The sequence below is a fragment of the Ciconia boyciana genome, chromosome 1 (assembly GCF_034638445.1).
Source record: "Ciconia boyciana chromosome 1, ASM3463844v1, whole genome shotgun sequence".
Lineage (NCBI taxonomy): Eukaryota > Metazoa > Chordata > Aves > Ciconiiformes > Ciconiidae > Ciconia > Ciconia boyciana.
Genome location: NC_132934.1, coordinates 49,541,286 through 49,568,693, shown reverse-complemented (window position 1 = coordinate 49,568,693; position 27,408 = coordinate 49,541,286). Strand labels below are relative to the sequence as shown.

The 27,408-nt window shown below is 38.9% G+C and overlaps 1 protein-coding gene across 5 annotated transcripts in view; it reads left to right on the top strand.

Annotated features, from left to right (window-relative positions):
• Nucleotides 1-27,408, top strand: part of ATP2B1 (ATPase plasma membrane Ca2+ transporting 1) — a 66,575-nt gene that overhangs the window by 26,118 nt on the left and 13,049 nt on the right. For 4 of the 5 annotated variants that reach the window (XM_072864892.1, XM_072864908.1, XM_072864881.1 and 1 more), the window contains exons 2-15: nt 2,032-2,442; nt 9,119-9,316; nt 10,192-10,446; nt 10,528-10,653; nt 11,023-11,166; nt 14,131-14,169; nt 15,023-15,184; nt 16,829-17,043; nt 18,215-18,457; nt 20,853-21,094; nt 23,938-24,175; nt 25,095-25,274; nt 25,359-25,446; nt 25,740-25,846. In XM_072864892.1, coding sequence (XP_072720993.1) covers nt 2,238-2,442; nt 9,119-9,316; nt 10,192-10,446; nt 10,528-10,653; nt 11,023-11,166; nt 14,131-14,169; nt 15,023-15,184; nt 16,829-17,043; nt 18,215-18,457; nt 20,853-21,094; nt 23,938-24,175; nt 25,095-25,274; nt 25,359-25,446; nt 25,740-25,846 — 2,442 coding nt within the window. In that variant the 5' untranslated portion in view covers nt 2,032-2,237. The remainder of the gene's footprint in view (nt 1-2,031; nt 2,443-9,118; nt 9,317-10,191; nt 10,447-10,527; nt 10,654-11,022; nt 11,167-14,130; nt 14,170-15,022; nt 15,185-16,828; nt 17,044-18,214; nt 18,458-20,852; nt 21,095-23,937; nt 24,176-25,094; nt 25,275-25,358; nt 25,447-25,739; nt 25,847-27,408) is intronic. The other variant, XM_072864918.1, reaches the window with a different exon arrangement.

Genomic DNA, 27,408 nt, shown 5'->3' with positions numbered 1-27,408 from the left:
TGCTAGAGGCTTGAACAGAGGTTTTCTTAATTAAAATTGAATCAAGATTTATGTAATTAGTTCTGGGGCATTCTGCTTGGTCTATTTTTGCCTAATTACCATCTTCTCCATAGCTATACAAACTCATTTGCCTGATCTGCTTCCTGTTAAACTGTCATAGCTTGTGATCAGATGCCAATTGATAAATCCTCCTAGGCTACTAGTTGGCCAACAGCATCCAGCTTTTGGGCATTAGCTAAAGATGTGGTGTGGCTTTAAAGAGCACTCTTTTGTACATGATTTGCATGAATTTCTTCATTTACAGGATACTCTAGCAGAACACATTATAGTTATCTGAAGAATGTGTGTTAATCAAAACTGCATCCTAGCATGCAGGTTAACATCATTGTCATGGACTATTCAACTGTTGTAATATTTTTTTTTTGCAAGTAAGAGAAAACGATGAACTAGAATGGATTTTTCAATTAGGTACCTTGTTGATGTTATAGGATGTTGAAGTTTTATGCATATTGATTGCTTTATGCTTTTTGTCAGTCTCCAGAAAACAGCCATAGACAGTGCTTTTCTCAGAATCTCCTACTGATAGGAAGAGAAGAGTGGTTGTAGTTCTGCTGGAGATGGGACTGTCACTTGTGGTCGGGTGACATCACTTCAGGGTCTTTCAGCATCAGTGGTTGTCTTCAGTGCAAATGCAGTACTGTGGCACGGTGCTTAAAACAGTAGATTGACTGTAGCTGAAGCTGATTGTTTCCAGAGAAGAGAACTGAGACTTTCCTAGAACCAAGACCTTAAATTTCTGGTAGTTAGGTGCTTATACCTGGACCTCAACATAGACATGGTGGTTCAGCTGAACAGTCCTCTAATCTGGCAGGGCAATAGCCAGAAATCTTTTCTTTGCTATTTGATTCTTTGCCTTTGTAAAGCAATGCAGTCAGTGGTAACTGTTTGCCTTTGCTAGGCATATGAGACCTGAGGGTCTTGTTGACGTGGAAGTGTCCAAGTTATTGTTCATCTGAGCCTGGCAGTCATAATGTTTCGTGGGGGAATATATTGTTACTTGTGCTCACCGTGCCCCGTTATGTCAATAAAGCTGACTTACACGATCGGAATTCTGTCTTCTGCACACAGCAGATCTTTATGTAAGCATGAAGTGTTTGTGTGTTCACTATACTGTTGTGTAGATACATGTGTACATGCAAGATGTGTCAGCTGAGTGGGAAGTAAATAGAGTGCCTTTGCAGGTTAAGAATCCTGTGGGTAGATGTTAATTTCTCAGCTACAGTGCTCTGATAATCAGATGGAAGAGCTGCTCTTAGTCTCTCTATCCCTTCTGTAGGAAGGTGGTGGTGTGCAATTTTCCCCTCTGTTCAAAGAATTAAATGTAGATACTGTGGGAGGCTTGAGTTGTGATGGAATGGGCTGGAGGGGGGCTAAAACTGTTTGGACATGAAAATGCATTAAGACCTAGGTCTGCCTGAAGATATACTCCTACTTGCGCTACAACAGTACTTCATGCGTGGGCTAACTTAGTGTTGAAACTGTTTTCCTTGAGATTTGCACAAATGAATTCATGGGAACACACAAAAGCTTGCTCATCCCAAACTCGGAGGTGAAAGCTTCCGTGAAAAGTCAGGATTTTTAACTTGAGCATGTCCTTAGCCCATGTGACATCAGTGGTGGATGCTCCAAACTCCATTTCCCTGGAAAAAGATTTACTTCCAGGTGTTTTTAAAGGTTTCCTCTTGGTGATGAACCATATGGCTATACCAAGCAAAATGCAAGACTTAAAGGCAACAGCTGTTCTAAGAAGTTAATGACTTAAAGTATAATAATGCAAGGTTATTTTGGGATGGGAAACATCCATTTTATGCCTCGTCATTCTTGCCAGTTGAATGCCAACTAGAAATGTTATAAGAAATATGAAGAAATTGTCCTTTTGTTCTGTAACCTCAATACAAAGAGTAAGGTTGTCTTACAATGTATTTCAGTATAGCTGTTATGTAACTGAATGTATATTTATTCTTTCCCTAGACTGTACATGCCATTTGGCTTGGGGAACAGAACGCGCCATGGGACAACTTCAAAGATATCTCTCCAGACGGGGTCTCTTACTTGGGTGATGTGTCTGCTCTCCTGACTGTCTTCATACCCAAAGGATTTCTTTTCCTTTTGGAAATATTTTAAGTTGAAATCTTGTTCCTTACTGGAAACTGTCTACACTAAAGACTGCACGCATCATGGGTGATATGGCAAACAACTCGGTTGCATATAGTGGTGTAAAAAATGCTGTGAAAGAAGCTAATCATGGAGATTTTGGAGTTACTCTTGCAGAACTCCGTTCTCTTATGGAACTTCGAGCCACAGATGCACTGCATAAAATACAGGAATGCTATGGAGATGTACATGGCATCTGTACAAAATTGAAAACTTCACCAAATGAAGGTAAGTCAATTTTAACACTATTATTGACAAAACTCCATTCAGGAAAAACCTTAGTCAAGCAAACTAATTTTTTTAATGTAAGAAAGTTTATAGAAGTATTTCAGTTACTACAATAAAATATTGGTTTAATAAAATAAGGCAGAGATATTAAATGGTAATAAGTAAGCAAGAGTGTTTTTTTCAATTGGTCTAACTGCATGTGAGATGTTGGATTAGTGGTGAAGTTGCACTTTGGAATAAAGTTCATTGACGTAGGCATCCACATATGAAATAGCAATGCACCCTAGCAATGTTTAACTTACTGTGAAAGTGTAAGTTTTGTGAATAGCTCATATAACCTATAGTTCACAATTCAGATCATGCTGTTGTAGAACACAGTTTCAATAGTCTAAGGCAGGGCTTATTAATGCTTCTGTGTTGCTACCTAGTTCTTGTATTCCCTAATGCAACAATTTTTAAAACTGGTGAATTCTGTTTTCTATTTGTACTACATTGAATTCTTAATAGCAGAATATAGTTTTTAGATCTATAGTATTTCTGTAGATTTAATTTTAACTGTACAAAATAACTATCAATACAGCTTTAGGCACTAAGAGGTACTGTCACTGTTCGTAGAAGGTTTGCAAAGTAATCACACAATCTTATTCACTAGAAATAAGCATCTTTAAAGAAGTCTTTGCCATGTTGGACTTGATGGCATTCTGTGAAGTGCGGCTACCTGATGCTTTTGCTCTGTAGAGTTATTACTCCAAGAGAGACTGTACAAATGTGAAGAAGGAAATAAAAGTATCAAGTCTCCTTCCTGAGAGCTTTCCAGAAGTTTTCCTTAAGATCTGTCCCTCTCTTACTACTCATTTCCAATATAAATGAAAGCTATAAGCTTTAATTTGTGAAAGAAAGATGCAAGTCTTAAGATATCTTAAGATATCTAAACTGTAGTATCCTGTACAAATGCGTTGCATATTTTTATCTAACATTAACTCAAACTTAATGTGAAGTCCTGTTGTTGGTAGTGATTGAGAAGTACCAAAATCAAGATTTTGGCAAATTGTGGTGTCTCTGCATTTAAGCACTTGCATAGCTTTTAACCAATGTGGTGTCATCTTGGTGGCAGTAAAGTACCTGCTGTCTTAATCCTGGAGAGCTGTTGCTTTCTGTTCTTCAGAAATGCTATGGAAAGGTTTGTCTCCTTGGATCAAGAACAGCCTACTAATGCTGTAAGGTGTCTCTGGGTACATCTGCATTTAGCATGTTTTGGCTTGGTCTGCTTTTGAAGCCAGACTTCTGATTTCCAGACTCCTGAAATTATTTCGGTACATGAACTGGGTTCCTCTTACCAAACTGAAAGTAGCCAGCTCTCATGCCTGACCTGTCACTGAATGGGATTAGACCAGTTTTAGGCTGAAGAAGAAATTTGTAAAACAGGAGGAGTGCAAACTTCTGTTCCTCAGCATCAACGGAGTTGTAAAGTTTAGTGCATGTGTGTGAAGCACTGCTGTGTGCAAGCAGTGTAACACCTCTTAGATAGGAGCAGTAGTCTCTCGTTACCCTGTTGACCTGTTGCATAGTATTGAAAGGCAGTCTCCTTTCTCAGTGAAAAGGGCTGTAGTTTTCTACAATCAGGAACTGAACTGAGAGTTGAATCCTGTTTTACAGTAATCTGCAAAGTTTAAGGCCCATTATTATTGCAAGCTAGGTGGACATGCGATTGTAGACAGCCATGATGCACTAAGCACTAAATACCTGGTATACTGCAGGATTCACTGCATGTCCCTTAATGTAACAAGCAGGTTGACACATGGGCACGATGAGTGTCAGCATACTAAAACTAGAAAGGGTTAGATGCCCTTTCCTGCAGATTGGCTCTGCTGTACTGAGGACTGTGTGATCAAAGCCTTTCCCTTTCAAAAGGATTTGACATTTAGATATACTGTCCTGCAATCAGTTAAATACAATCACCAACTTGATAAAAGGGTGCCATCTTTTTTTTTTAAGTGTGAGACCAGCTCAGAAACACAGCAAGGCCTCAACAGTCGAACATGATAATTAGCTCAGAAAAGGTTAAGTAAGATGAGTTAGAGCAGTGTCCTCCACAAAGGTGTGTTGGTTCTAAATCACTACATGAATCTTTAGAGAACCAGCCTTTCTGTCAGGTAAGCTGCTGTAAATTTCTCGGAGGTAGTACTGGAGAGCTCTTGTAAAAGTAGAACTAGGTCTCTTCTTTTGTCAAATTCAAGTTGTAAGTATAGAAATGGAGACATTCCTAATAGAGAAAATCGAAGCAAGATCTATGAAGAAAACAGCTACGTGTTACACTAGTTCTAGCTCTCAAATCTTGTGTGTACACCTGCAAGGCCCTATGACACTTCTTCTTACTCAGAAGCTTTCTTTATGATATGAAGTGCTGACTTGCGTAATTACCAGTGGCTTCACAGCAAATGTATAGGTAGTTCCGAAATGCTACACAGTGGATGAGTTCAGCTTGTATAATTACTTGCTTTGAAGCTGTTGACAATGTAAGGTAATGTCTGTTTTCAGGCAAAATGTGGATCAGACCTACCTGATTTGAAATAAGAAATGGGAACTGTTCTTTACCAGTATTACTAAAAGAAAGATGCTGAGCAGACTTTGCTGCTTAGTATTTAATGTTTATTATGTCCTTTACATGTGTACAAATGTGAATAAATGAATGTTTGACATATCTGTGGTAGCAAAAGTCCTTCCTGTATTCTGGAGAGATGGACCACCATCAATATTTCCACAAGTCTACATAATTTTGATTGTCTAGTAACTTCTACTTCTAGATTTCTAATAAATTTTGTATATGAAGCTTTAAATAGTCCCTTGCCTAATATTTTTAAAATAAATTACCCTAGTTAAGGTACATAATGAACAATATAATTGCAGCAGTTTTGACCTCAGGACTGTAGGTTGTGAACTATGGTATTTATTTTATTGGATGCAGGGGGGGAACATTGCCACCAAGGATGAGGAAAAGGCTGAGGTACTTAATGCCTTTTTTGCCTCAGTCTTTAATAGTAAGACCAGTTATCCCTAGGGAATTAATCACCTTGAGCAGGAAGACAGGGACGGAGAGCAGAATAAACCCCCCATAATCCAGGAGGAAGCAGTTAATGACCTGCTACACCACCTGGACACTCACAAGTCTATGGGGTCGGATGGGATCCACCCGAGAGTACTGAGGGAGCTGGCAGAGGAGCTTGCCAAGCCACTCTCCATCATTTATAGGCAGTCCTGGTTAACAGGGGAGGTCCCAGATGACTGCAGGCTTGCCAATGTGACACCCATCTACAAGAAGGGCCAGAAGGAGGATCTGGGGAACTACAGGACTGTCAGCCTGACCTCAGTACCAGGGAAAACTATGGAGCAGATCATCTTGAGGGCGCCCAACAGGCATGTGCAGGCCAACCAGGGGATCAGGCCCAGCCAGCATGGGCTCATGAAAGGCAGGTCCTGCTTGACCAACCTGATCTCCTTTTACGACCAGGTGACCTGCCTAGTGGATGAGGGAAAGGCTGTAGATGTTGTCTACCTAGACTTTAGTAAAGCCTTTGACACTGTCTCCCACAGCATTCTCCTGGAGAAGCTGGCCGCTCATGGCTTGAGCGGGTGTACTCTTGGCTGGGTAAAAACCGGGATGGTTGAGCCCAGAGAGTTGTGGTGAATGGAGTTAAATCCAGTTGGTGTCCTGTCACAAGTGGTGTTCCCCAGGGCTCTGTGTTGGGGCCAGTCTTGTTTAATATCTTTATCAATGATCTGGACAAGGGGATTGAGTGCGCCCTCAGTAAGTTTGCAGATGACACCAAATTGGGCAGGAGTGTTGATCTGCTTGAGGGTAGGAAGGCTCTGCAGAGGGACCTGGACAGGCTGAATCCATAGGCCGAGACCAATTATAGGAGGTTCAACAAGGCCAAGTGTTGGGTCCTGCACTTGGGTCGCAACAACCCCATGCAACGCTACAGGCTTGGGGAAGAGTGGCTGGAAAGCTGCCCAGCAGAGAAGGACCTGGGGGTGCTGGTCGACAGCTGGCTGAATACGAGCCAGCGGTGTGCCCAGGTGGCCAAGAAAGCCAATGGCATCCTGGCTTGTATCAGCAATAGTGTGGCCAGCAGGACTAGGGAAGTGATCGTGCCCCTGTACTTGGCACTAGTGAGGCCGCACCTCGAATACTGTGTTCAGTTTTGGGCCCCTCACTACAAGAGAGACGTTTGGACACGCTCCAGCGCCTCGAGAAGGGCAATGAAGCTGGTGAAGGGTCTGAAGAACAAGTCTTATGAGGAGTGGCTGAGGGAACTGGGGTTGTCTAGTCTGGAGAAAAGGAGGCTTAGGCAAGACCTTATTGCTCTCTACAACTACCTGAAAGGAGGCTGTAGAGAGGTGGGGGTTGGTCTCTTCTCCCATGTAACAAGTGATAGGACAAGAGGAAATGGCCTCAAGTTGCGTCAGGAGAGGTTTAGATTGAACATTAGGAAAGATTTCTTTACTGAAAGGGTTGTCCAGCATTGGAACAGGCTGCCCAGAGAGGAGGTGGTGGAGTCACCATCCCTGGAGGAGTTCAAAAAACGTGTAGACGTGGCACTTCAGGACATGGTTTAGTAGGCATGGAGGTGCTGGGTTGACGGTTGGACTAGGTGATCCTAGAGGTCTTTTCCAACCATAATGATTCTATGTAATTGCCAGCTGTGTGGTAAATGTACCAAGTTCAGTAATGGTGCATGGTGTATTATGGCGAATACTAAAAATACAAGTGCTTCTTGTCTTTGGGCTTATTTACTAATCTTTACTAAATGGTTCTGATAGTAGCTTGACTTTATATACCCTTGTTGAAAAACGCTTTTCATTCTTCAAAGACCATTGCTGTATACTTCTGATGTTCTGCATCCTGGTACCCTCTGAAGGAAGGAGGAAAGTGGTGCTGCTGACACTATGTAAATAATTTTCTAAACTCTGCCATGCTAAAAGGAAGAGAGAAATGGTACCTGTTGCAAAATAGCAATGTGGTCCAGCCTTTTGGAATGGCCAAGCAGTCCTGAGTTTCTCTAGATCCTCTCGTATAGCTTGATTTTTCAAAATGGTCTTGCAGTGCTCGTTGAGTTGAGAGTGAAAGTAAGCACCTCAAAGCTTGAACTTCAAGAAGCATAGTGTTATGGCTAACCAGTAAAATTGCTCCTTTGTATTAAACCTCCAAAGCCATGAATTCAAGGTGAATCTAAGAGTGTTAGAATAAATCTAAGTTATTATATACACGAAGAGTATGTTTAATTTGTTTCACTTCTGAAAAAATCTGCACATAATATTTTGCTTTTCAGTTAAGTGATTACATAGCAGTTGTTAGCATTTAAAACTGAGCTTTGCAGTTCAGTAGTCTTTGCAAAGTGCCTTGAAATATCATGTGATGGTTCTAGGAAAATGTCTGTTAGAGGTGTTAAATACCCTGTTTATGAAAGCCAGTTGGAGTTGTTGCTGTTCTTATTGATTACCTAGCATGTCTGCAATGCCTTTATCACTAAGCAGTTGGGTTAACTACTAAAAAGCCTGCTACTAGGAAAATTGTTGCCCTTCAGCAGGGTGCTGATCATAACCTTGGGAGCAATATGGTTGAAGTATCCAGACCTTTGCTCTGAACATGGCTGGATGTTTGACTGTTTTGCTTTGAAAAATGAGCTAGTGGCTTAAATTGTGAATGGTAGGATAGGCAGCTGGAAACTGTTGAAGGAGTAAACAGGAGGTGTACTTAAGGAAGACCATGAGTGCATGACCTTGCACTGAATATACTTGGTGTTCCTTTATTTTTAAGGACTTGGCTAACTCTTGAAGCATGCAGTGTCTTTTAGTGAAGGCCCCTCACTCTTGCTTGCTAGTGTCTCTTAAGGATGGTACAAGAGTTGAGACAGAAGAAGACTGAAAGAAATATGCCATAAGAAAGAAGATAGGTACAAAACTGAGGTGACAGACCCTGCACAGTGCTAAATATGGGCACTCTCTGTGTGAGAGGAGATAGAAAGTGAAGCTTCAGAAGAGCAAACAACTGCTGTCCAGGCAGAAGCAGCATCATTAAGTGGCTGCCTTTCTCCACATGATGCCTGGAGAGCTTCCCCAGCTTTTTATAGTATTTTATATCATAATGAAGTAATACACAAATATAATGTTTATAGTATTTTATATTATTAATTATATTAAATATTTCATTATAAATGTTAAATTAATTGTAGGGTCCTAGGATGTTATCTCTGAATACAGAATCCCTACAGTGGGAACCAGAGCTGGCTTCACAGGCTGTGGTCTTGCTAAAGCTGCATGGTGCTACTCAGTCTCGATAGTAGTAACTCTACTAATGATCTTGTCTTGCAAACTTGTTTACTTTGTACGAAGGTATGTCTGCTACTATTATTCTGTTGCTATGCCATATTAAGTGCAAGTAGGTAGACCATCAGCTTGCTTTCTATTGGCAAAGTGTGAACTGTAAAATATAGCTGGTTTTCTATAGTGACTCTGATTTAAGGATAATGCTTATGTAATTATATTTGAGATATGTCTTTTCAGTATTGTTACTGAAATATGGAGTGGGACTTGACTCCATGAATGGGAAACCTCAATCACTTCTAATGTGAGGGTGAAATGCAAATAAGTGTCTCTTTGTCTTATTATTAAATAGGTTTAAGTGGAAATCCAGCAGATATAGAAAGGAGAGAAGCAGTTTTTGGGAAGAACTTTATACCTCCTAAAAAGCCAAAAACATTTCTTCAGTTAGTATGGGAAGCACTACAGGACGTTACACTAATTATATTAGAAATTGCAGCGGTAGTATCCTTGGGCCTTTCTTTTTACCAGCCTCCAGGAGGAAATGAATCACGTAAGTAAACTTTTTAAAAAGTAGGTCTCTACCTGTATTATACTACTGACTTTCCTGGTCCAACATGCCTATACTGTAAATCTGATGGGAGACAGTAAGTCAGTGGAAAAGCAGCTTATTGTTCCTAATTGAGACAACACTAGTAGAACTCTAGCTTGCCTTAAAAGGGTAACATGAGATTTCCCTGGTCATGATCTGGTAGCATTCTAACCAAAACAATGCCAAAGGTAAAGCGCAAGCAGCAGGAACAAGGACTTGTCTTAGGTCCTGTTATGTTTCTGTGCGAGTGGGTTTTTTTAGCTTTGCCTCAAATATTTAAGCAATTTATAATTTGCGGTCATGTGCTTTCTTTGGGGAGTCAGCAAGTCTTAAATTTCCCTTGATTTGCAATATGACACTAGTAACTTTCTGATTTAAGAAATGAAGCTATATTTATAATTCTAAATGGAAGATGAAGGGATCTGGCTTTCATTGAAATGAATTTTTGCAATGATATCTGGCTTGTTAAGATAAAGGCAAAGTGGGAAATGTTGAGAAAGCAGAAAGTGGTTAACTAATTGTCTAGTCTGGCATTCTTATGCCGTCTTTTAACAACATAACAAGGACAGGTAACTTTCTGTATTGACTTCTCTTGTGTTCAGATAAGCAGGGATGTAAATTCTAGGTGGTTTAACTTCCTTGAGCTGCTCTAGCTTTCAAGTTGTTTAGCTTGTTTGTGTGTTACCCTTACTGAAAATAAATGTAAAATTGCAAACAAGGCTAGCACAGAAAATGTTTAGCAACTGTTAGTAGTTTCTTCTGTTTGGCAAAACTTTTTTGTTGTTGAAATAACTATCTATGTGAACTTTCTTACATCTAAAACCTGTTTTCTACAGTATGTGGATCAGTAAATGTTGGTGAAGAGGAGGAGGAATCTGAAGCAGGTTGGATTGAAGGAGCAGCAATCCTCCTATCTGTAGTTTGTGTGGTATTAGTAACAGCTTTCAATGACTGGAGTAAAGAGAAGCAATTTCGGGGATTGCAGAGCCGTATTGAACAAGAACAGAAATTCACAGTTATCAGAGGTGGCCAAGTCATCCAAATACCAGTAGCTGACATAATTGTTGGAGATATTGCACAAGTTAAATATGGTAAACATATTTTTTAAAGTTGAACTTTCTCTTATTTTTAAAAAAGCAACTGCAGTCAACATACCCAGTGATCTCTCGTAGGTGATCTTTTACCGGCCGATGGTGTACTTATTCAAGGAAATGACCTCAAAATTGATGAAAGCTCACTGACTGGAGAATCTGATCATGTTAAGAAATCTCTGGACAGAGATCCTATGCTGCTGTCAGGTGTGTAACATTTGATAATTCTTGAAGAAAGTGGTTTGTTTCTGGGGCCAAACTGGTTATTTAAAATTTTGAGGTTAAAATCTGGCAAACTGAACCTTATCTAGGCTAACTCCTAAAAGTATCCAAAAACAGTGCAACTAGTAGAAAACTTTGTCAAAGTGAGCAGACTCTTAAAACTGACAAACATTTTATGTAGTTGCTTATGCTTTTATTTTCCAGGTAGTTTTGACAATTAAAGCTCTAGGGGAACGCAGTGGCATATATACACATTTTATGGTTTCGTCAATGTGAAGTTTGAGAACTCATTTCCTTTGTGCTCTGCCATATAAATGCTCAAGTCTCAGTGGAAAACCTGATTCAATCTTTCAGGTACACATGTGATGGAAGGCTCTGGAAGAATGGTAGTTACTGCTGTAGGTGTGAACTCTCAGACTGGAATCATCTTTACCTTACTTGGGGCTGGAGGAGATGAAGAGGAGAAAGAGAAGGAAAAAGAGAAGAAGGACAAGAAAAGTAGGCATAATAATCTTAAATCCCTGGGGAGTGAACTCCTGAATGTTACTGGAGTGACTATATAAAAACATGTTCTAGTCACCTGGAGCCAGAAATCTTTTTTGTTTAAAACCTCATAGTTTCGGTAGGTTTCAGAGGAAAAAAACCTCAGGTCCAGTGACCTGAGAGTACACCACTACTAATAACTCTTGTCACGTGGATTTTTAATTAAACTTCAGATGTCATTGATCAATTAGATGTTGGAAAGTTTACAATTCGTAGCCAGCCATACTATGTATAACTTGTGAAACTGCCATCTTGTGTAACTTCAAAGTACATTCATAGCAAATATTTGTTTATGGCGAACAGACTATTACCAATAACTCAACATAATAAGTATCTAGTTCTGATTTTGACAGATAGAAAATGTCCTGTATAGGGAGTTCTTCTATGACGCTTGGAGGGGAAAAGCTTGTATCATTGATACTGCTGAGTTTGTGGATATCTTAAACATATACAAGACTGATTTTGATAAAGGTGAGCAGACAGGTTCTTCTGCCACTCCTTTTTTTCCAGAGCTGAAACTTTGAATGCTCAGATATATACACAAGGCAGATCCGTAGTGGCACTTTTCTGTAAACTTTATTTTTGGTGGGATGAGGGGCTTGTAACCCAGAGCATTTTGGAGCCCTTCTGTGAAATGTGAAATGGGCTATCCTTATTCTGAATGACTTGCTCAGTAGCTCAAATTATAAGGTCACTTATCTAAGCCATAGCCTTTATCCTGAGAATCAAAGCTTAGAAATCTTAACCAGTAATGTTTTGATACTAGCTCTCACAAGGCATGTTCAGGACTGAGCTTCACCACAGCAAAAATTTTTGTAGAAACTGTTGTGAGGTCTACTGGATGGAACTGAGTCTGAAGATTCTTGGCAGAAAAATACACTTTTTCATCAGAGGAATATGAAACAGTAATGGAAAGCCATAAATGGAAAGCCATACAGAAATGTGCTTAGGAATCTCAGTGCCTTCAAATTAAAGAGGCAGTTGTTGAAATGTGTGCTCTGTGCAGAATCAGGATTGAACTGTGCTTTTTGTCTTCTTGTCCTAATCCACAAATACTTTACAGTTCTGACTGTTCTTGAAACTTATAGTAAGTTTCTTCAGAAGTAAGTTACAAGAATTGTTACAAGAAGAATTGAAAGTTCAAAATTAGTTTCAAGCTCAAGTGTGGTAGTGAAGAGTAAAAGTTGACCTGCAACGCTTCCAGGGATTAGTGTGGAACAGTTTCCATCCTTTGCTCTTTCCCTTACAGAAGAAGGAGGAGGAAAGCAAGCAACAGTACCAGCTGCTACAGGAGATATGAAGAAGATTATAGCTTTTATTAATATTCTGCCAGTGTTTACTATTCTATAAGCAGAAGTCTTTTTGACAAGTAGTGTTTTGGTGTATCGCAGGGCCTGAACACTTATGGGGTTTTTTTTGTCTCCCAAGATAGACAACTTCCTCTTTCCCTTAAGTTAGGTGCCTGATAAGATTCTCCTTGGTAAAACTCAGGTTAAACTAAACTAGCTTCTCTGTGAATGTTAAGGAGATTAAAGTGGCTATTTTTAGTTGGCTGTGTATGGCTTGGTTCAGAGTGAAAGCAAGCATATATGCAAGGAGTTAGAAGTAACTCAAGTGTAGAACATTGCTCTTGTAAGAGGGAAAGGAGAACTAGGAAAGAACAAATACTAGGAAAGAACTAGGAAAGAACAAATTAGGAGACAATGAGGAGTCCTTAAGAAGTCTGAAGTGGCATCTTCTGGAGAAGGTGACCATGCTTTTTTTTTTTCTTCTCAGCTCTTCTGAGGATGCTCAGGGGGAAATCTTACATATAGAAATCAGACTGTCTACAATAATAATGTAGTGAAGGTACTAAATGTCATGCCAGACAGGCTGCTTGATAATTTGATTTTCCTCTACCTGAGTACTCATACATTTCAGTCTACATAACCGAAGTTGAAGACTTAATGAATTACCAGTGAGACTGAAAAATTCTGGGTTTTGTTCTAAGTTCCTCAATTTTGTGCTTTCATTTCAGGTTATTGCAAATAGTAACTATAACCCTTGCTTTCTCTACTTAGGAGAAAAATTTGTCACTTGCTCAAGGTAGTACTTAAACCTTTTTATCTGAAAACCCAAACAAAAAAAAGTAGTGTGCCCCCTGGCCCCAATAAGCTGCACATGATGTGTCAGTCTTCTAGTTACCTTTGATGTTTCACTCAATTTCTTTCATTATTTCACTGTCCTTCTTTATGATCTCTTGTTGAACTCTGTTTCTGAACAGAGGTAGGAGTGATATTTTATTATGTACTTGAACTATTCTTTGTGGTGTAATATTGGTATGTTGCCAACAGATTATGGTCATGCTTGCGTAAATAGGGTTAGCATAGATCCAGTAATCCAGTGCTGTACCTCCATTAAGCTTTGGTGTGGATTTATAAATATTTTATACTACAGTAGCTTCTGCAATGTTGTACAAAAGCACTGATTCTGGAAGTAAGATCCTACAGTTCATTTACAGTAGTAGTCAGATACAGTTGCCAAGTCTTGGAAGAACATGAGGCCACCAGAAACACTTTAATGTCACAAATTTCTTTCCTAGAAAAATGTTTAGGCAAGCCTTTTAAAAGTTTTCCTCACAAGTAATAGATGTCTGTATCAGTAATTGTGCAAAGTTAACTATGGTAGCATAACACTGCAGCAATCTTGTATGGGGAAAAGTAAAGTCCAAAAAACTCATGTGAGCTGTTTCTGTGAGTTGACTTACACTTTTAAAGCCTCAGTTATGTCAGCCCTCTGTCTCCAGTTTGTTCTTCACTTTTTTTAAAAATGCAGTTGCTTGTTTCAGCATATGGTAATGTATGTATTATATATAATGTAAACACTGAAATGAACTCTGCACAGCCAATTTAAAACATAACCTGTTCCCCTCTCCAACAGGTAAAAAGCAAGATGGAGCTGTTGAAAACCGTAACAAAGGTAAATGCAGGTTCTCACTCCCCCTCCTCAGCAGGATAGGGCAGAAAATAGAATGAAAGCTTGTGGGTTGAGATAAGGATGGGGAGATCACTTACCAATTATCTTCACGGCCAAACCCGACTCAACTTGGGGAAGATTAATTTATTGCAAATTAAAAATAGAGTAGGATGGTGAGAAACAAAAACAACTAAAACCACCTTCCCCCCACCCCCTCCTCCTTCTAGGCTCAACTTTACTCCTGACTCCTCTACCTCCTCCCTCTGAGGAGCAGCACAGGGGGATGGGGAATGGGTTTTTTTTGTCAGTTCATAACGCTTGTCTCTGCTCTTTCCTCCTCATGCTTTTCCCCTGCTCCATCCTGGGGGCCCTCCCACGGGATATAGTCCTTCATGAACTTCTCCCATGTGGGTCCTTCCGCCAGGGCACAGTCCTTCAGGAACAGACTGCACAAGCATGGGTCTCCCACAGGCCACAGCTCCTGCCAGGAGCCTGCTCCGGCATGGGCCCTTCACAAGGCTGCAGCTTCCTTCAGGGCACATCTGCCTGCTGTGGCATGGGGTCTTCCATGGGCTGCAGTGTGTATATCTGCTCCGCTGTGGTGCTCCATGGGCTGCAGGGGGACAACCTGCCCTACCGTGGTCTTCTCCACAGGCTGCAGCTCCCCTGCTGCCAGCACCTGGGCACCCATACCCAATACACTTGTTTAAATATTCACGTGCAGTATGGCATCTCTGGATACAAGGTACTGTGCAGTACTGGTGTTTAGTGGAGCCTGGTGTTATTAAGCTTTTTAAGTATCATTGAGTTTTGGGGACTCCCAAATGGCTAAACTTTATTTGATCTTAACTTCTAGCTAAAGCTCAGGATGGTGCAGCCATGGAAATGCAACCACTGAAGAGTGAGGATGGTGGGGATGGAGATGAGAAAGACAAGAAGAGAGCAAATTTGCCAAAGAAAGAAAAGTCGGTTCTCCAAGGCAAACTTACAAAGCTTGCAGTTCAGATTGGCAAAGCAGGTATGATGTATCAGTACCTTCCTATTATGTTGATGTCACACGTTTGAATAAAGTTAGAACATGCATAGTTTGTGAGGGGATAACTTAAGTAGCTAGCCTTGACTGGTTTGATTATTTTAAGTGCAAAATTCCAATGCATGTAAGTATGCAATTGTGCCAGAGTGTGCTGGTGGCTTTTCAGACTGTGTCAAGTGGATGGCTTTTATTTTTCCTTGATTTAAATAGATTCAGGCTTTAGAGTGTCAGCTTCTGGGAGAAAAAATTCCGGCTTCATGACATTGGACAACTGTTATGAAAGATGTTTTTAGATAAGATACAGCATTTAGTGATGTACCTAGGGAACCAGAAATTGACTGAAGTCTGGAAAATGTCGTAGGGTTGACCAGGTTATCTCTGGTACTTCCAGAGGCTTAGGAATTTCCACTTAATATATGCCTCGCTGATATGTAACATTTTTATTGACTTTCTACTGTCCTTTAGCTTCTGTTACTCTTCTATTGGCTAATATTCAGCTGTCTTGTCAGAACATTTGATAAACTGTTGCTTCTTGAAAGTAGACTAAATTAACAATGAAGTTCAGTGTAAATTTTAGGCTATGTTATCTAGTATGTAGAGGTTTAATTCAAATATTTCGGGATTTATTTTGGCACATGTAGAATTGTTGAAAGACTTAAGCTAGAAGGAACTTCTAGAAGTCTTGTAGCTCATCCCACAGCTCAAAAAGGGCTGACTTCAGCATCTATGTCATAAGACAGTTATGGGAGGACAAAGCAATAAAACTTTTAGCTTTAGCACTCCATAGTTAAGTATAGCAATGTTAATTTTTCAGAGAAACTTGTTCTAACAGACATTGAATAAAGCTTCCATGGTATGTTTAGTGTAAAATACTCTTCTTATCAAACAATTTTTTCACCTCTTTCATAAGTAAGAGCTCTTGTTTTCCTTTATGCACCTTTTGACCCATTGTAATTCACCACACACCCATAATGCCCTTGTACTTTATGCATGCGTTTTTCTGTCCTGCTGCTTTGGGACGGTCCACGCACTGAAGGATCTTTCTATAAAGAGCTGACACTTCAGTGACTTCTGTTCCTTTATTCCAGCAAAGTCCATTTTCCTTCACTGTTTTCCTGTGGTGTCTTAAGTGTGCTATTCAGCTTGCTAACAGCAGTTCTGATTTGTCTTCCTAGTTACTCCCAGTTCATGGAGCACTGTGCTTACCTGTCATATTTAATCCCACCTTCAGCAGGAAGCGGGGTACAGACTGTCAGCAGCTTTCTCTGCTGAATAAGTCAGCAGTACAATCGTTGAAGGCCTGCTGAATTATTTCACTTCTTATGCTGCTTAGTCAATTGCCTTTATATATTGGTCTCTCCTGTTATAATTAGTTCTACACTTTTCAATTAAATGGGAAGGAAAAAAAAAGGATTTTAGAAGTTTCTAGGTGAAATGCATAAGAAATACTTGCATTGGAAGTCGGAACACCTTTGAGAACTACGTCGATGTTTCCTGGCTTGCCTGTTTAAAATCTTAGCTATAAACTAAATTCTGTAAAGGCAGAAGTATTTGCACTTGACTTATCCACAGTCTGTATTGCCACATATTTGAGAATTTCTGAAAACTGTTTATTCTCTTTTTATCAAGGTTTATTGATGTCTGCAATCACAGTTATTATCCTTGTGTTATATTTTGTAATTGATACCTTCTGGGTTCAGAAGAGACCTTGGCTTGCTGAATGTACACCAATTTATATTCAGTATTTTGTGAAGTTCTTCATTATTGGAGTTACAGTCTTGGTGGTGGCAGTACCAGAAGGTCTTCCACTTGCAGTCACTATATCTCTGGCTTACTCTGTTAAGGTAAGTGGATAGATGGGGAACAGATCTTAAAGGTAGGTGGGTGTATTCATCACTGGTAAAATCTCAGTTGAGATATGCTGCATCGCATATATGTAACAGATTGAGGAGAAACTTTGCTTGTTTCCCTGAACTGCATAAGAAATCCGCCCCAGTATTTTTCTTAATCTCTGAATACACACTAACATGAACAGTGAGCAGTGACAGCCTGTTGTCACCAACTAAAGATTAATGGTTTTAACTCATAACATTGTAGCACTTGCTAAAAATAAATAGATGTGTTAGAGTTTGTAAATAACAAACTCTTCTGTAAACCGGAACTTCTATGTAACTGATGTGTTAAGCAACTACTACAAAAGTTTCCAGATTGATTCTCCTTTAGGACTGAACATATAGAACATATAGCTTTCTATTTATTATACAGCATGTTTTTTAACTCATGCTCTTTGTTCTCTTAATTTTCATATTGCGTCAGCATGCTAGGACTGGCTATTGATCTGAAAATCTAACTGTAAAGACAATGGTTGTTTAGGCTGTGTTCTAAAACTGAATAGTTTACAGTATTAACTAGTAGTGGCCTTAGTATTGTATCATTTGAAGTTACTCTGCCTCTTGAAGGTTAAAATACTATCCAAACCTGTTAAGTAAACAATTTAAAGCGATGTTTGACCTATGAAATTTGTGTAGCCCTCATTACCGTAGCTGAAACATTAGGCTCCCAGTTTGTATTTGATTTTAAGTCTGACTCTAGCATCTTTGAAGTATATATCATCTGATGTTCGGGTAAGTCTGTAACATCGCTTACTTGATCTTTCTTGTAAGCAGAAAGACTTTTTTTAATGTTGTATCTGGTAAAGCTCAGTCTGTACCTCTCTATTTCTAAATATAGAACTCGTAACAGTCTGACTAGTATCAGTAGTCAGTGTGATGTGTAGATACAGGAGATTGAGACTGTACTTATGAACCTTGTTCAAAATGTTTACTGTGACATGATAGACTTAAAGGAATCCTTACAGAATGTGGCAGCTACTTATTCTTCCTCTGTAAGATGCCAGGTAACTTAAAGGCTGAGTGTCTTCTGAAACTGTTGTGTAAGACTGTACACCCTAAATGAGAATTGCTGAAATGTGAAGTAATGGTCATGGCTAGCTGTTGACTGCTTTTATTTCCTTAGAAAATGATGAAAGATAATAACTTGGTGAGACATCTGGATGCATGTGAAACAATGGGCAATGCAACAGCTATTTGCTCAGATAAAACGGGAACATTGACTATGAACAGAATGACAGTGGTCCAAGCCTACATCAATGAAAAACATTATAAAAAAATTCCAGAACCAGAAGCTATTCCAGAGAAAACTATGGCTTACCTTGTGACAGGAATTTCTGTTAATTGTGCTTATACTTCCAAAATACTGGTAAGTGGATTTCTTCATTGTAATCAAGGTAACTAAACAACTTCCTCAAAAGATGCAAATTGTCTGGTGGCCACATGGTAGGCAGTTAAGTGTAAGTGTGTGGCAAAATGCAGTGTAAGGTATTTTGTACCTGCTGTAAATTACTCAACTGTTCAATTGAGACTAAACTTCAAAAATAGCTTATTTCAGTTAGAACTGATAATTCAAAGATACAATCTCAGGAAGATAACTTCCTTTAAGTTCACAGTTGTGTCTAAATTTGTTTTTATAAGCGGGGCTGTTTACCTTACTTGAAGAGCATCTTGGCTCGATTTGAGTGCTACTTCAAAGTAAACATGTAAGCGTAGCATAACGTTAGCTAGAATGTAATGAGAAAATGCAAGTACAGATGAGGATTTTGATGGATTTTTATTCCAGATACTGTTGTATGAGTGTGTAGGCTTTAGAATTGTAACATCTTTGCTCATGCCTTGTTTGAGACTTCCAAAATATTTTGAAATAAAAAGAATAATGGACTGTTACACATTATAAATACAGGACTATTTGGCACCTTTGTGTGCATCATTTTCTGCAACTCCAAACATAGTTTCCTTGCTGTAGTTATTCCAACGTGATGCATAACATATTCGTTAAGGCAGCAAAAATAATAATTAGATGTAGCTTTTTAAAAGAAATGAATTAGCACTTCAGGATTTAGTAGAAGCCTCCACTATGAATGCTCTGTACAGGAATAGCAGTAAAACCCCAGTCCAAAAGCTACTTTTCAGCCAATAAAGATGGTACCTCTGCAAGAATTTCCTCAATAGCAGTACTTGAGGCGGCATATCAAGGTCACCAGCACCAATTCCTCTGAAACAAGACTGAAATACTGCTAATGAGTATGTGAGGAGTTTCACAGTCTATCTTCCAAAGATCTTTTTATAGAAAGAAAAAAAGTAGCTGCATGTAAATTGACCAGGTCCCTTACTACTACAATTTTAATCAAATTATATCCAATGCAGTCAGAGTTAGTGTGTTTTACAGAATCACAGAGGGCTGAAAGGGACCTCTTGAGATCCTCTGGTCCAACTCCCCTGCTCAAAGCAGGGCCAGCTAGAACATGTTGCTCAGGACTATGTCCAGTCAGGTTTTAAGAATCTCAAAGGATGGAGATTCTGCAACCTCTGAGCAACCTGGTCAAGTATTTGACCACCCTTAGAGTAAAAAGGTGTTTCCTTATGTTCAAATGGAATTTCAGAGTTTCAGTTTGTACCCAATGTCTGTTGTCCTCTCACTGGGTACCACTTAGAAGTCTGGCTTGGCAGTTTTACTGCTGCTCCACCCACCTGCCCCATTCAGTCATTTAATGCACACTAAGTTTCTTCCCCAGAGCCTTCTCTTCTCCAGGCTGAACAGTCCCAGCTCTCTCAGCCTCTCCTCATATGTCAGGTGCTCCAGTCCCTTTATCATCTTTGTGGCACATGGCTGGATGTCCATGTCTGTTGTACTGGGGAGCCCAGAACTTGACATCTTAAACTGCACATTAAAGTGAACACTTTGAAAGTACGAGTATTCAGTATAGCCAAATCCAAGATCTTGTAGCTCTGAATGATGAAAATGGATCACTGACTTATGACTGATATAGTTCAGCTCTAGCTGTTTGAGCCATGTCAAGCTGAGTAAGTGTTTCTGCCTTTTTGCTACAAACTACACTGCAATGTTATAGCTATATAAGCTCAGAAATATCTTGAGAGAAATACTTCTTTACTTATAGCACTAGTACACTAGTATGTGCATATTCTACACTGCTGAGATAAGAAACTTGTTCTGGTATTAAAGGGTTGGAAACTTGTTTCTGAACTCTTTCCAGTTAAATAGGCCATGGCCTGGAAAACGGAACTTGTAGTGAGACTTAAGAAGCTTAAAGACTTAGTTTATTCAGTAGAAGGCTAACAGGTGATGTGATCGTAGTCTAAGTCATTGAGGAAGAGTTATTACAGGAGAGGATACTTTAATTTAGCAGAAATAATGCTATTTAGCCTGCTTAAATCAGTTTACTTAAACTTATCTGTACTTTTTAAATGTAAAATTATTCAGGGACTACACTCAATTGATCAGACAGATATTTCAAGCAATGGAAAATGACTTTTAGAAGAGTTACGTTGGGATTTGATACAAACTTAATGGGTTATTTTTGAGTCTGAGAAAGGGACTGAAAGATCCTAAACACGTACAGAAGTTACTTACAAAAGCCAGCAGTATGACTTCAGCTCATGAGTCACAGCAGTTTATAATGATTGCGAAAGTGAAACTTCCCCATCCCAGAGCTAAGTTTGGCCTTAGCTTCCTAAATGCTGTACTTTAGTGGTTCATAAGTTAACCTCCTAATCAGCAAAGGTTCTTGTTCTTCTTGCAGCCTCCTGAAAAAGAAGGTGGCCTACCACGTCATGTTGGAAATAAAACTGAATGTGCCTTGCTGGGATTTCTCTTGGATTTAAAACGTGATTATCAGGATGTAAGAAACGAGATACCAGAAGAGGATTTGTACAAAGTGTACACCTTCAACTCTGTTAGAAAATCTATGAGTACTGTGTTAAAAAACTCTGATGGCAGTTTCCGGATATTCAGTAAAGGTGCCTCTGAGATAGTCCTTAAAAAGTAAGAACAACTGCTATTGTACTTCAGCACTTACACTTGGCTAAATGTTGTGATAGGTGAGGAGACTGAAGTGCTAAACAACCTTGTGCCATAGCCTGCGACATATTTCTGTCGCCCTATTCACAAACAAGTGCAGCAGTCCTATACCCTTGTGATTGCAGCCAGCTTCCCAGCTTGTCTCCCTCAGTTATTTGACGTTCTACAGTAAGATGGGCAATTAGCATTTCTGTTACTTCAATTCTCACACCCCATCCCCCCCAAAAAAGATCTGGTCATGATTAGTTTTAACTTGAACTCTATTCTGATCAAGGAAAGTGTCTATGAATTGATCTATTCTCTAGTTAAACTATTATAGTTTTAGGTGTGGTTGGTCAAAATGCTCACCCATCTTCCAGTAAAGTCCCAACAGCTGATATGCCTAAATTGCAGGAAGAACTTGTGCCTTTGAAAAGTGATTACTTTTAAGATTACTTTCAGCTTCAAAACACTGTGCAAGTTGGTGTCCAAGTTGATTGTTTTAACAGGAGGTTGAACTTGGCCAATGGAGAAACTTGAGGGTTTTTAATGTGACAAAGCAAATTGCTTCCTTATGCATCTGCCCATCTATAGAGGATTTATTAGAATGAGATTAGACTGTTAGTGAGAGATTAGTCACCACTGGGACTAAACCTTTATGTGTGAAGAAGGCCGTGGTAACTCCTAACTAGGTGAGGAGGGAAGTCAAGCATGTGTGCATCATGTTCTCTAGGAACAGCAGTTGTAGCCAGCCTGGTTTTTGGTTCTAACATCAGACTATTTCTAGTCTGAGTAGCACATAGATTATGTTCATTTACCTTTTTGCTTGTTAGTAGTCCCCCAAATCATTATCTAGGAAAGTACTTATGTGCTAAAGAAAAAAAGATGAAATCTTCCTTCTCCTCAATTTAGTGCTGGCAACAAAAGGTCAGTCTTTAAAGGACTCTTGTTCCTTTTGATATACAACTTAGATTTAGATGTGATTTTTTTCATAGCTAGCTTTTAAGCCAAGTCTCATCAGTGAATAAGTATGCTGCCTATATTTGCATTACTTCTACCTTCAGAAGTATTTTGTACCTTATTATCTCATTAAGCAATTGAACTGTAGAAGTTGCTAAAACTCATTCAGCCCAGACTCATGTGGTCCACTTGGCTTCATAACTGAGATAAGAAAATAAATAATAAGGACATTTGGCAAAGAACAAGAAAACCTAGACTGATTTGGATAATATTGGAATAGTTGTAATTCCAAAACTATTTCTGAGTATGCATGGACTAGGAAAAAGCCTTGGCATCATAAGCTACTTTCTTTATCCACTACCTATACAGTGATGGAAGTTAATCTCAGAGCTTGTAACCTCATTTGTCAATTGTGATGCTGATTCTTTATTATCACATGTATGACTCTTCTTGGTACTGAAAGCTTAAACAAGAATATTTATAAGACACAAATGAGTTGCTAATAAGCGTAGAAGAAATGCAGCAAACTTTTCCAAGCAGAGCAGTTTTACTCTTCTTTCCTTACCATCAAGTCAAATATTTGAAGTGAGTTTCAATGAAATCTTTACGTAAAGCTGATTGGCTTCCATTTAGTCATCTTAGAATGCTTTGAATTTATCACAAGCCCTATGACTGCACATAACACAAGGTGTCCTTAGTGGTTGCTGACATTTGAACAAATAAACCAAAATCAGGAAATTCGATAGACTTCAAATTTCAGTTACGATGAATACTATGAAGCTTTAAGTGACTGCTTCACTTTCATTTCCTGGCTGAGGCGGAAACTTTTTTTTAATATGTATTTCACCTGGGAATTCCCTAAACCCGTGGACTAAATATGTAAATATAACAGTAGTCATTTTAGCAGATGTGCCAGGTCTGAACTCAACTTTTTTTAAAAAGTCATAAATTCTTTTTTTCAGTGGCACATTAGTACTAATTTGTAAAACAAATGTTTATGGTGTTACTTTATGGCAAAACTTTGCTAAGGACATGGATGAACAAGACTAAATTTATTGTTCAAAATATTTGGTAGTGTTATATGCATGGCATCAATATTGGTAAAGTATGTATGTTGTCTATGAAAGCAGTGGCATCCTTGGCATGAAGAAACATAACTAAAAGAGCATGTGTTGAAATGTTAGAGTACATAGTGAATCTAGTCTCTTTTACAAACACTTAAATCAGATTTAAGTATTTGTTTTTCATTTAATACTTCACATTAAGAACTCTATGCCAGATGCTCTCTGAATTCTCTGCACTTAGACTGGGGGGCAGGGGGTGGGGGAGCAAACCTTACTACTGTTAAGGATAGCATTGGTTCATCATAGTACTGGAGTTTGCTTTTAGTGCTGTAAGTTTAGTGCTTACAGCTGTTTAAGCACCACATGCATGTTCTGAAACATATTGTACTTCTGAGACTTGTATAACTGTTAACAAGGTGGGATTATTTTGTTGAACTTGAAACTGGATTGACTGACCCAGCCAGTGCAGACACTATTTTACATACAATGGAGAAATGGATACTTCTGGAAGGTAATTAATGTTTGTGTCCTAAATTCATCGGGCACTATTTTCATCCTAGGATGACTGGCTCAGTTAACTTTCTACATCTAGTATGTTTTGCAGTTGGGAAGAGATTAAGTGCATATGGAGAAGATGACCTTAGAGATGCTGCTACTGGCTTTTTGTGCGTGTGTGTGTGTGTGTATGTGTGCGCGCGCAGTGAAAAGAAAGCTTGTGGAAGCTTACTGGAGATGACTAATACGCCATCGAATGGGCTGAACTTCTGGTTAAAATTTGATAACACTTTAAACCTTCCTTTTCAGGTGCTTCAAAATACTGAGTGCTAATGGAGAACCAAAGGTATTTAGACCTAGGGACCGTGATGATATCGTGAAAACCGTAATTGAGCCAATGGCTTCTGAAGGGCTCAGAACCATCTGCCTGGCATTCAGAGACTTCCCAGCAGGGGAACCTGAGCCAGAATGGGACAATGAAAATGACATTGTTACTGGTCTGACGTGCATTGCTGTTGTTGGGATTGAAGATCCTGTGAGACCTGAGGTAGGGTCACTGACTAAACTGCAGTGATTCTGTTACAACGGATCTTGATTCATGTTGTTGGTCATACAGTGAGTACAAGGAACTGAATTGCTATTGTATGCCTTAAGCATAGTTGATAAATGAAAATCTAATTTCTTGGGGGGAAAGCTAAATGAGCTATAAAAGCAGATTAAAGCTTCTTAATGTCACTTATGCTGTGTTACTGAAACTCTGTACAAACTAATGACTTAAGGCGCTTACTGTGCAGGGTCTCAGTAGATGGAACAACTTGTCATTTTTTTACCACTTGGAATATTAGGAGTATTGTTTAGGATAATATTAGCCATTGTGCTTGTTGCCAGCTTCTCATGGGGGATGATGGAGAGGAGGGTTTGTCACCTGAGAACTGAGGTAAAGAGTCTGGCTTGTGGCTGAGGTCTAAGGAGGACAGTATTTTTCAATAGTGAAAGCTTTTATGCCACATGTAAGTGGAACTCCAGTCTGATCTGCACTGTCATCACTTCACACTAAAAGTCATGGGTGAAGTAGTGGATTGTGAGCTGTAGTTTATTTCACATAATCATAAATGAAAAGCCAGTACTCAGTACCTTTGAATACTACAGCCTAATATGTCTTGGGGATTTTTGTGGTATTTTCAAATAGCACACTATTTGAAAAATGAAGGGAGTGGGGAGGGGACATGACATAATAACAAAGCCCCTTTGCCAGAATTGCCATTTGTGTGTTTTTCAGGAAAAGAATTGTGGTAAGCTGCTTTTTTTTTTTTTAAATGTTCCATAACTTATTTTAAAATCAAGACTCTTGTTATCCTGGATTGAGGCAAAAACATTCCTTTCACTCATATGTCTAGATTTATTCAGTTAATGTACAGTCTCTGAGCCTGTGGTGTGTTTTTTTGGTTTTTTTTGTTTTGTTACAGGTACCTGATGCAATAAAAAAGTGTCAACGTGCAGGCATAACTGTCCGTATGGTCACTGGCGATAACATTAACACTGCTCGTGCTATTGCATTAAAATGTGGTATTCTGAATCCTGGTGAAGACTTCCTGTGTTTAGAGGGCAAAGACTTTAACAGGAGAATACGCAATGAAAAAGGAGAGGTAAGCATACTTGATTATATAAAGTGGATCAGCAGATATCCTAAGTCTCCTAACTGTAAAATATAACCAATGCTCTTTTCACAGATAGAGCAAGAGCGAATAGATAAAATTTGGCCAAAGCTTCGTGTTCTTGCAAGATCTTCTCCCACTGATAAACACACTCTAGTAAAAGGTAAGTAAAAACTATCTGAGCTTCTAAGTAAAGCTAGACTTCTTTCTGCTTCTAGGAAGAAATCTAGGACTGAGCAGTGGGAAATGCCTATGAGGGTGTCTTCATGTGTCAACTGATTTTTTTTTTGTTTCCCTGCTTGAGAAATGGAGCCAACTAGAACTATCTGTGATGATTTTTTTTTTTTTTTTTGGTTATGACTCTGACGATGACAAAAACTGGGTTTCTTTTTCAGGTTTAATCTGTGCTGTATTGTCAATTTTGAACTGTAACACCGAGATGTCATTTTATTTTAGGTATAATTGACAGCACTGTCTTTGAACAGAGGCAAGTTGTAGCAGTAACTGGTGATGGTACCAATGATGGTCCAGCTCTGAAGAAGGCAGATGTTGGATTTGCTATGGTATGATTTTTTTTTTAATCTTCAGTATTTTGGAGACCTATTTTGATAAAGTAACTTATCAAATCACTTAAAAGAAGATTAAACAAACTTGCTTGTTTCATGAGCCTAATATACAACTAAGTTAATGGAATCAACATCTCTCACACGTAATACTAATTACTTTTTCCTCTTTTCTCAGTTTTCCAACTTAACCACGTTTTTATTTGATGGAAAATGTCCTTGTGGCATTTGCCATTGAATAAAACTCAAAAAATGCAGATCCCCAGTCACTTGCAAATCAAAACCTGTTTACACAAAGGCTTGTTGTAAAACATAGGAACAGAATTACTGATACTGAAGATTCTGAAATGAGATCTGTTCAACATAAGGCAAAATGACTTTAGGTAGTAAATAGCATACTATGTTGACTTTGAGTAAAGCTTATACACAATATGGAATGAGGTTATTAATCTGTTTTCCATTAAATGATGCATAGGAACAGGGAGACTGTAACGAGAGAGACTGCCAGTTGATGTTTAAAATGGCTTTGGAGGCTACACTAAGAGACATCTCTAGTACAACTGTAGTAACAAGCATTTTATGACAATCTAGGATCTGCATTTGTCTGGATGGTTCCTCAGATTACATGGCTTTCTCAATTTAAATTCTCAAGTACCCTTTCAAATGGTAGCCAAACCAAGTCTTGGCTTTAAGTGCTAATACTTGGAAAGACTCACGCCTTAAGTGCTCATGGCTTCAGCTTTCTTCTGTCTCTTTCAAAACACTGCAAGATAGATTCCTCAAGATTCCTCCTCAGTCTTAAGCTGAAAAGGTACAGTTTGGTGCTGGTAGGTCACTTTTAGTCTTTAAAAACTCATTATTAAGCATTTGAAGGAAAAAAAATTTAAGACCACATTCCTCCTACACCACATACAGATGGACTGACTCAGATGCTAATCTTGAAGGAAAAAATGGGAAGAGGAAGAGCTTTTGTGTCATTCTCAAGGAGCATTTTTCAAAAGCGTCACTTACAAATTTGACAGCTACACATGAAATGTTCTCTAGACTGTAACAGTCTTGGTTTAACGAGTATCTGTTTTCTGCTATTGTATAGCTACTGTGGTTGGCACTGTCAGGGGCAGATTTATTTTAATCTTCCAGAACTTAAATGTTTCCTGCAGTTGCTGTCTATGTTCATCTACGTAAAACTAATTTCTCTAACTGCTTATCTAAACAGCACTTAAAATATACCATCTACTATATGATAGTTAAAGGTACCTTTTAAGGTGTACACATAGCTGTGCAGGTGACTCATTTCCTCGGCAAAATAATGTATCAAGAACAAGGATCATTAAATTTGCTATTGAGTTAGTGTATTTGAAATGCCGAAAGCAAAATAAATATCCTTGAAGTAGGTATTACACAGAACTCGGCTTAACTGTTTGGGTACTGTAGGAGACTACAGGTGCTTAAAACTTAAGAATGCCATATTGCATTGCAATGTCATATGCAATGACACTGCATATTCTACTGTTTAATGCCAGTGCTCTTCTGCAAAAGGTTTTTGGTAATGTGTATCATTC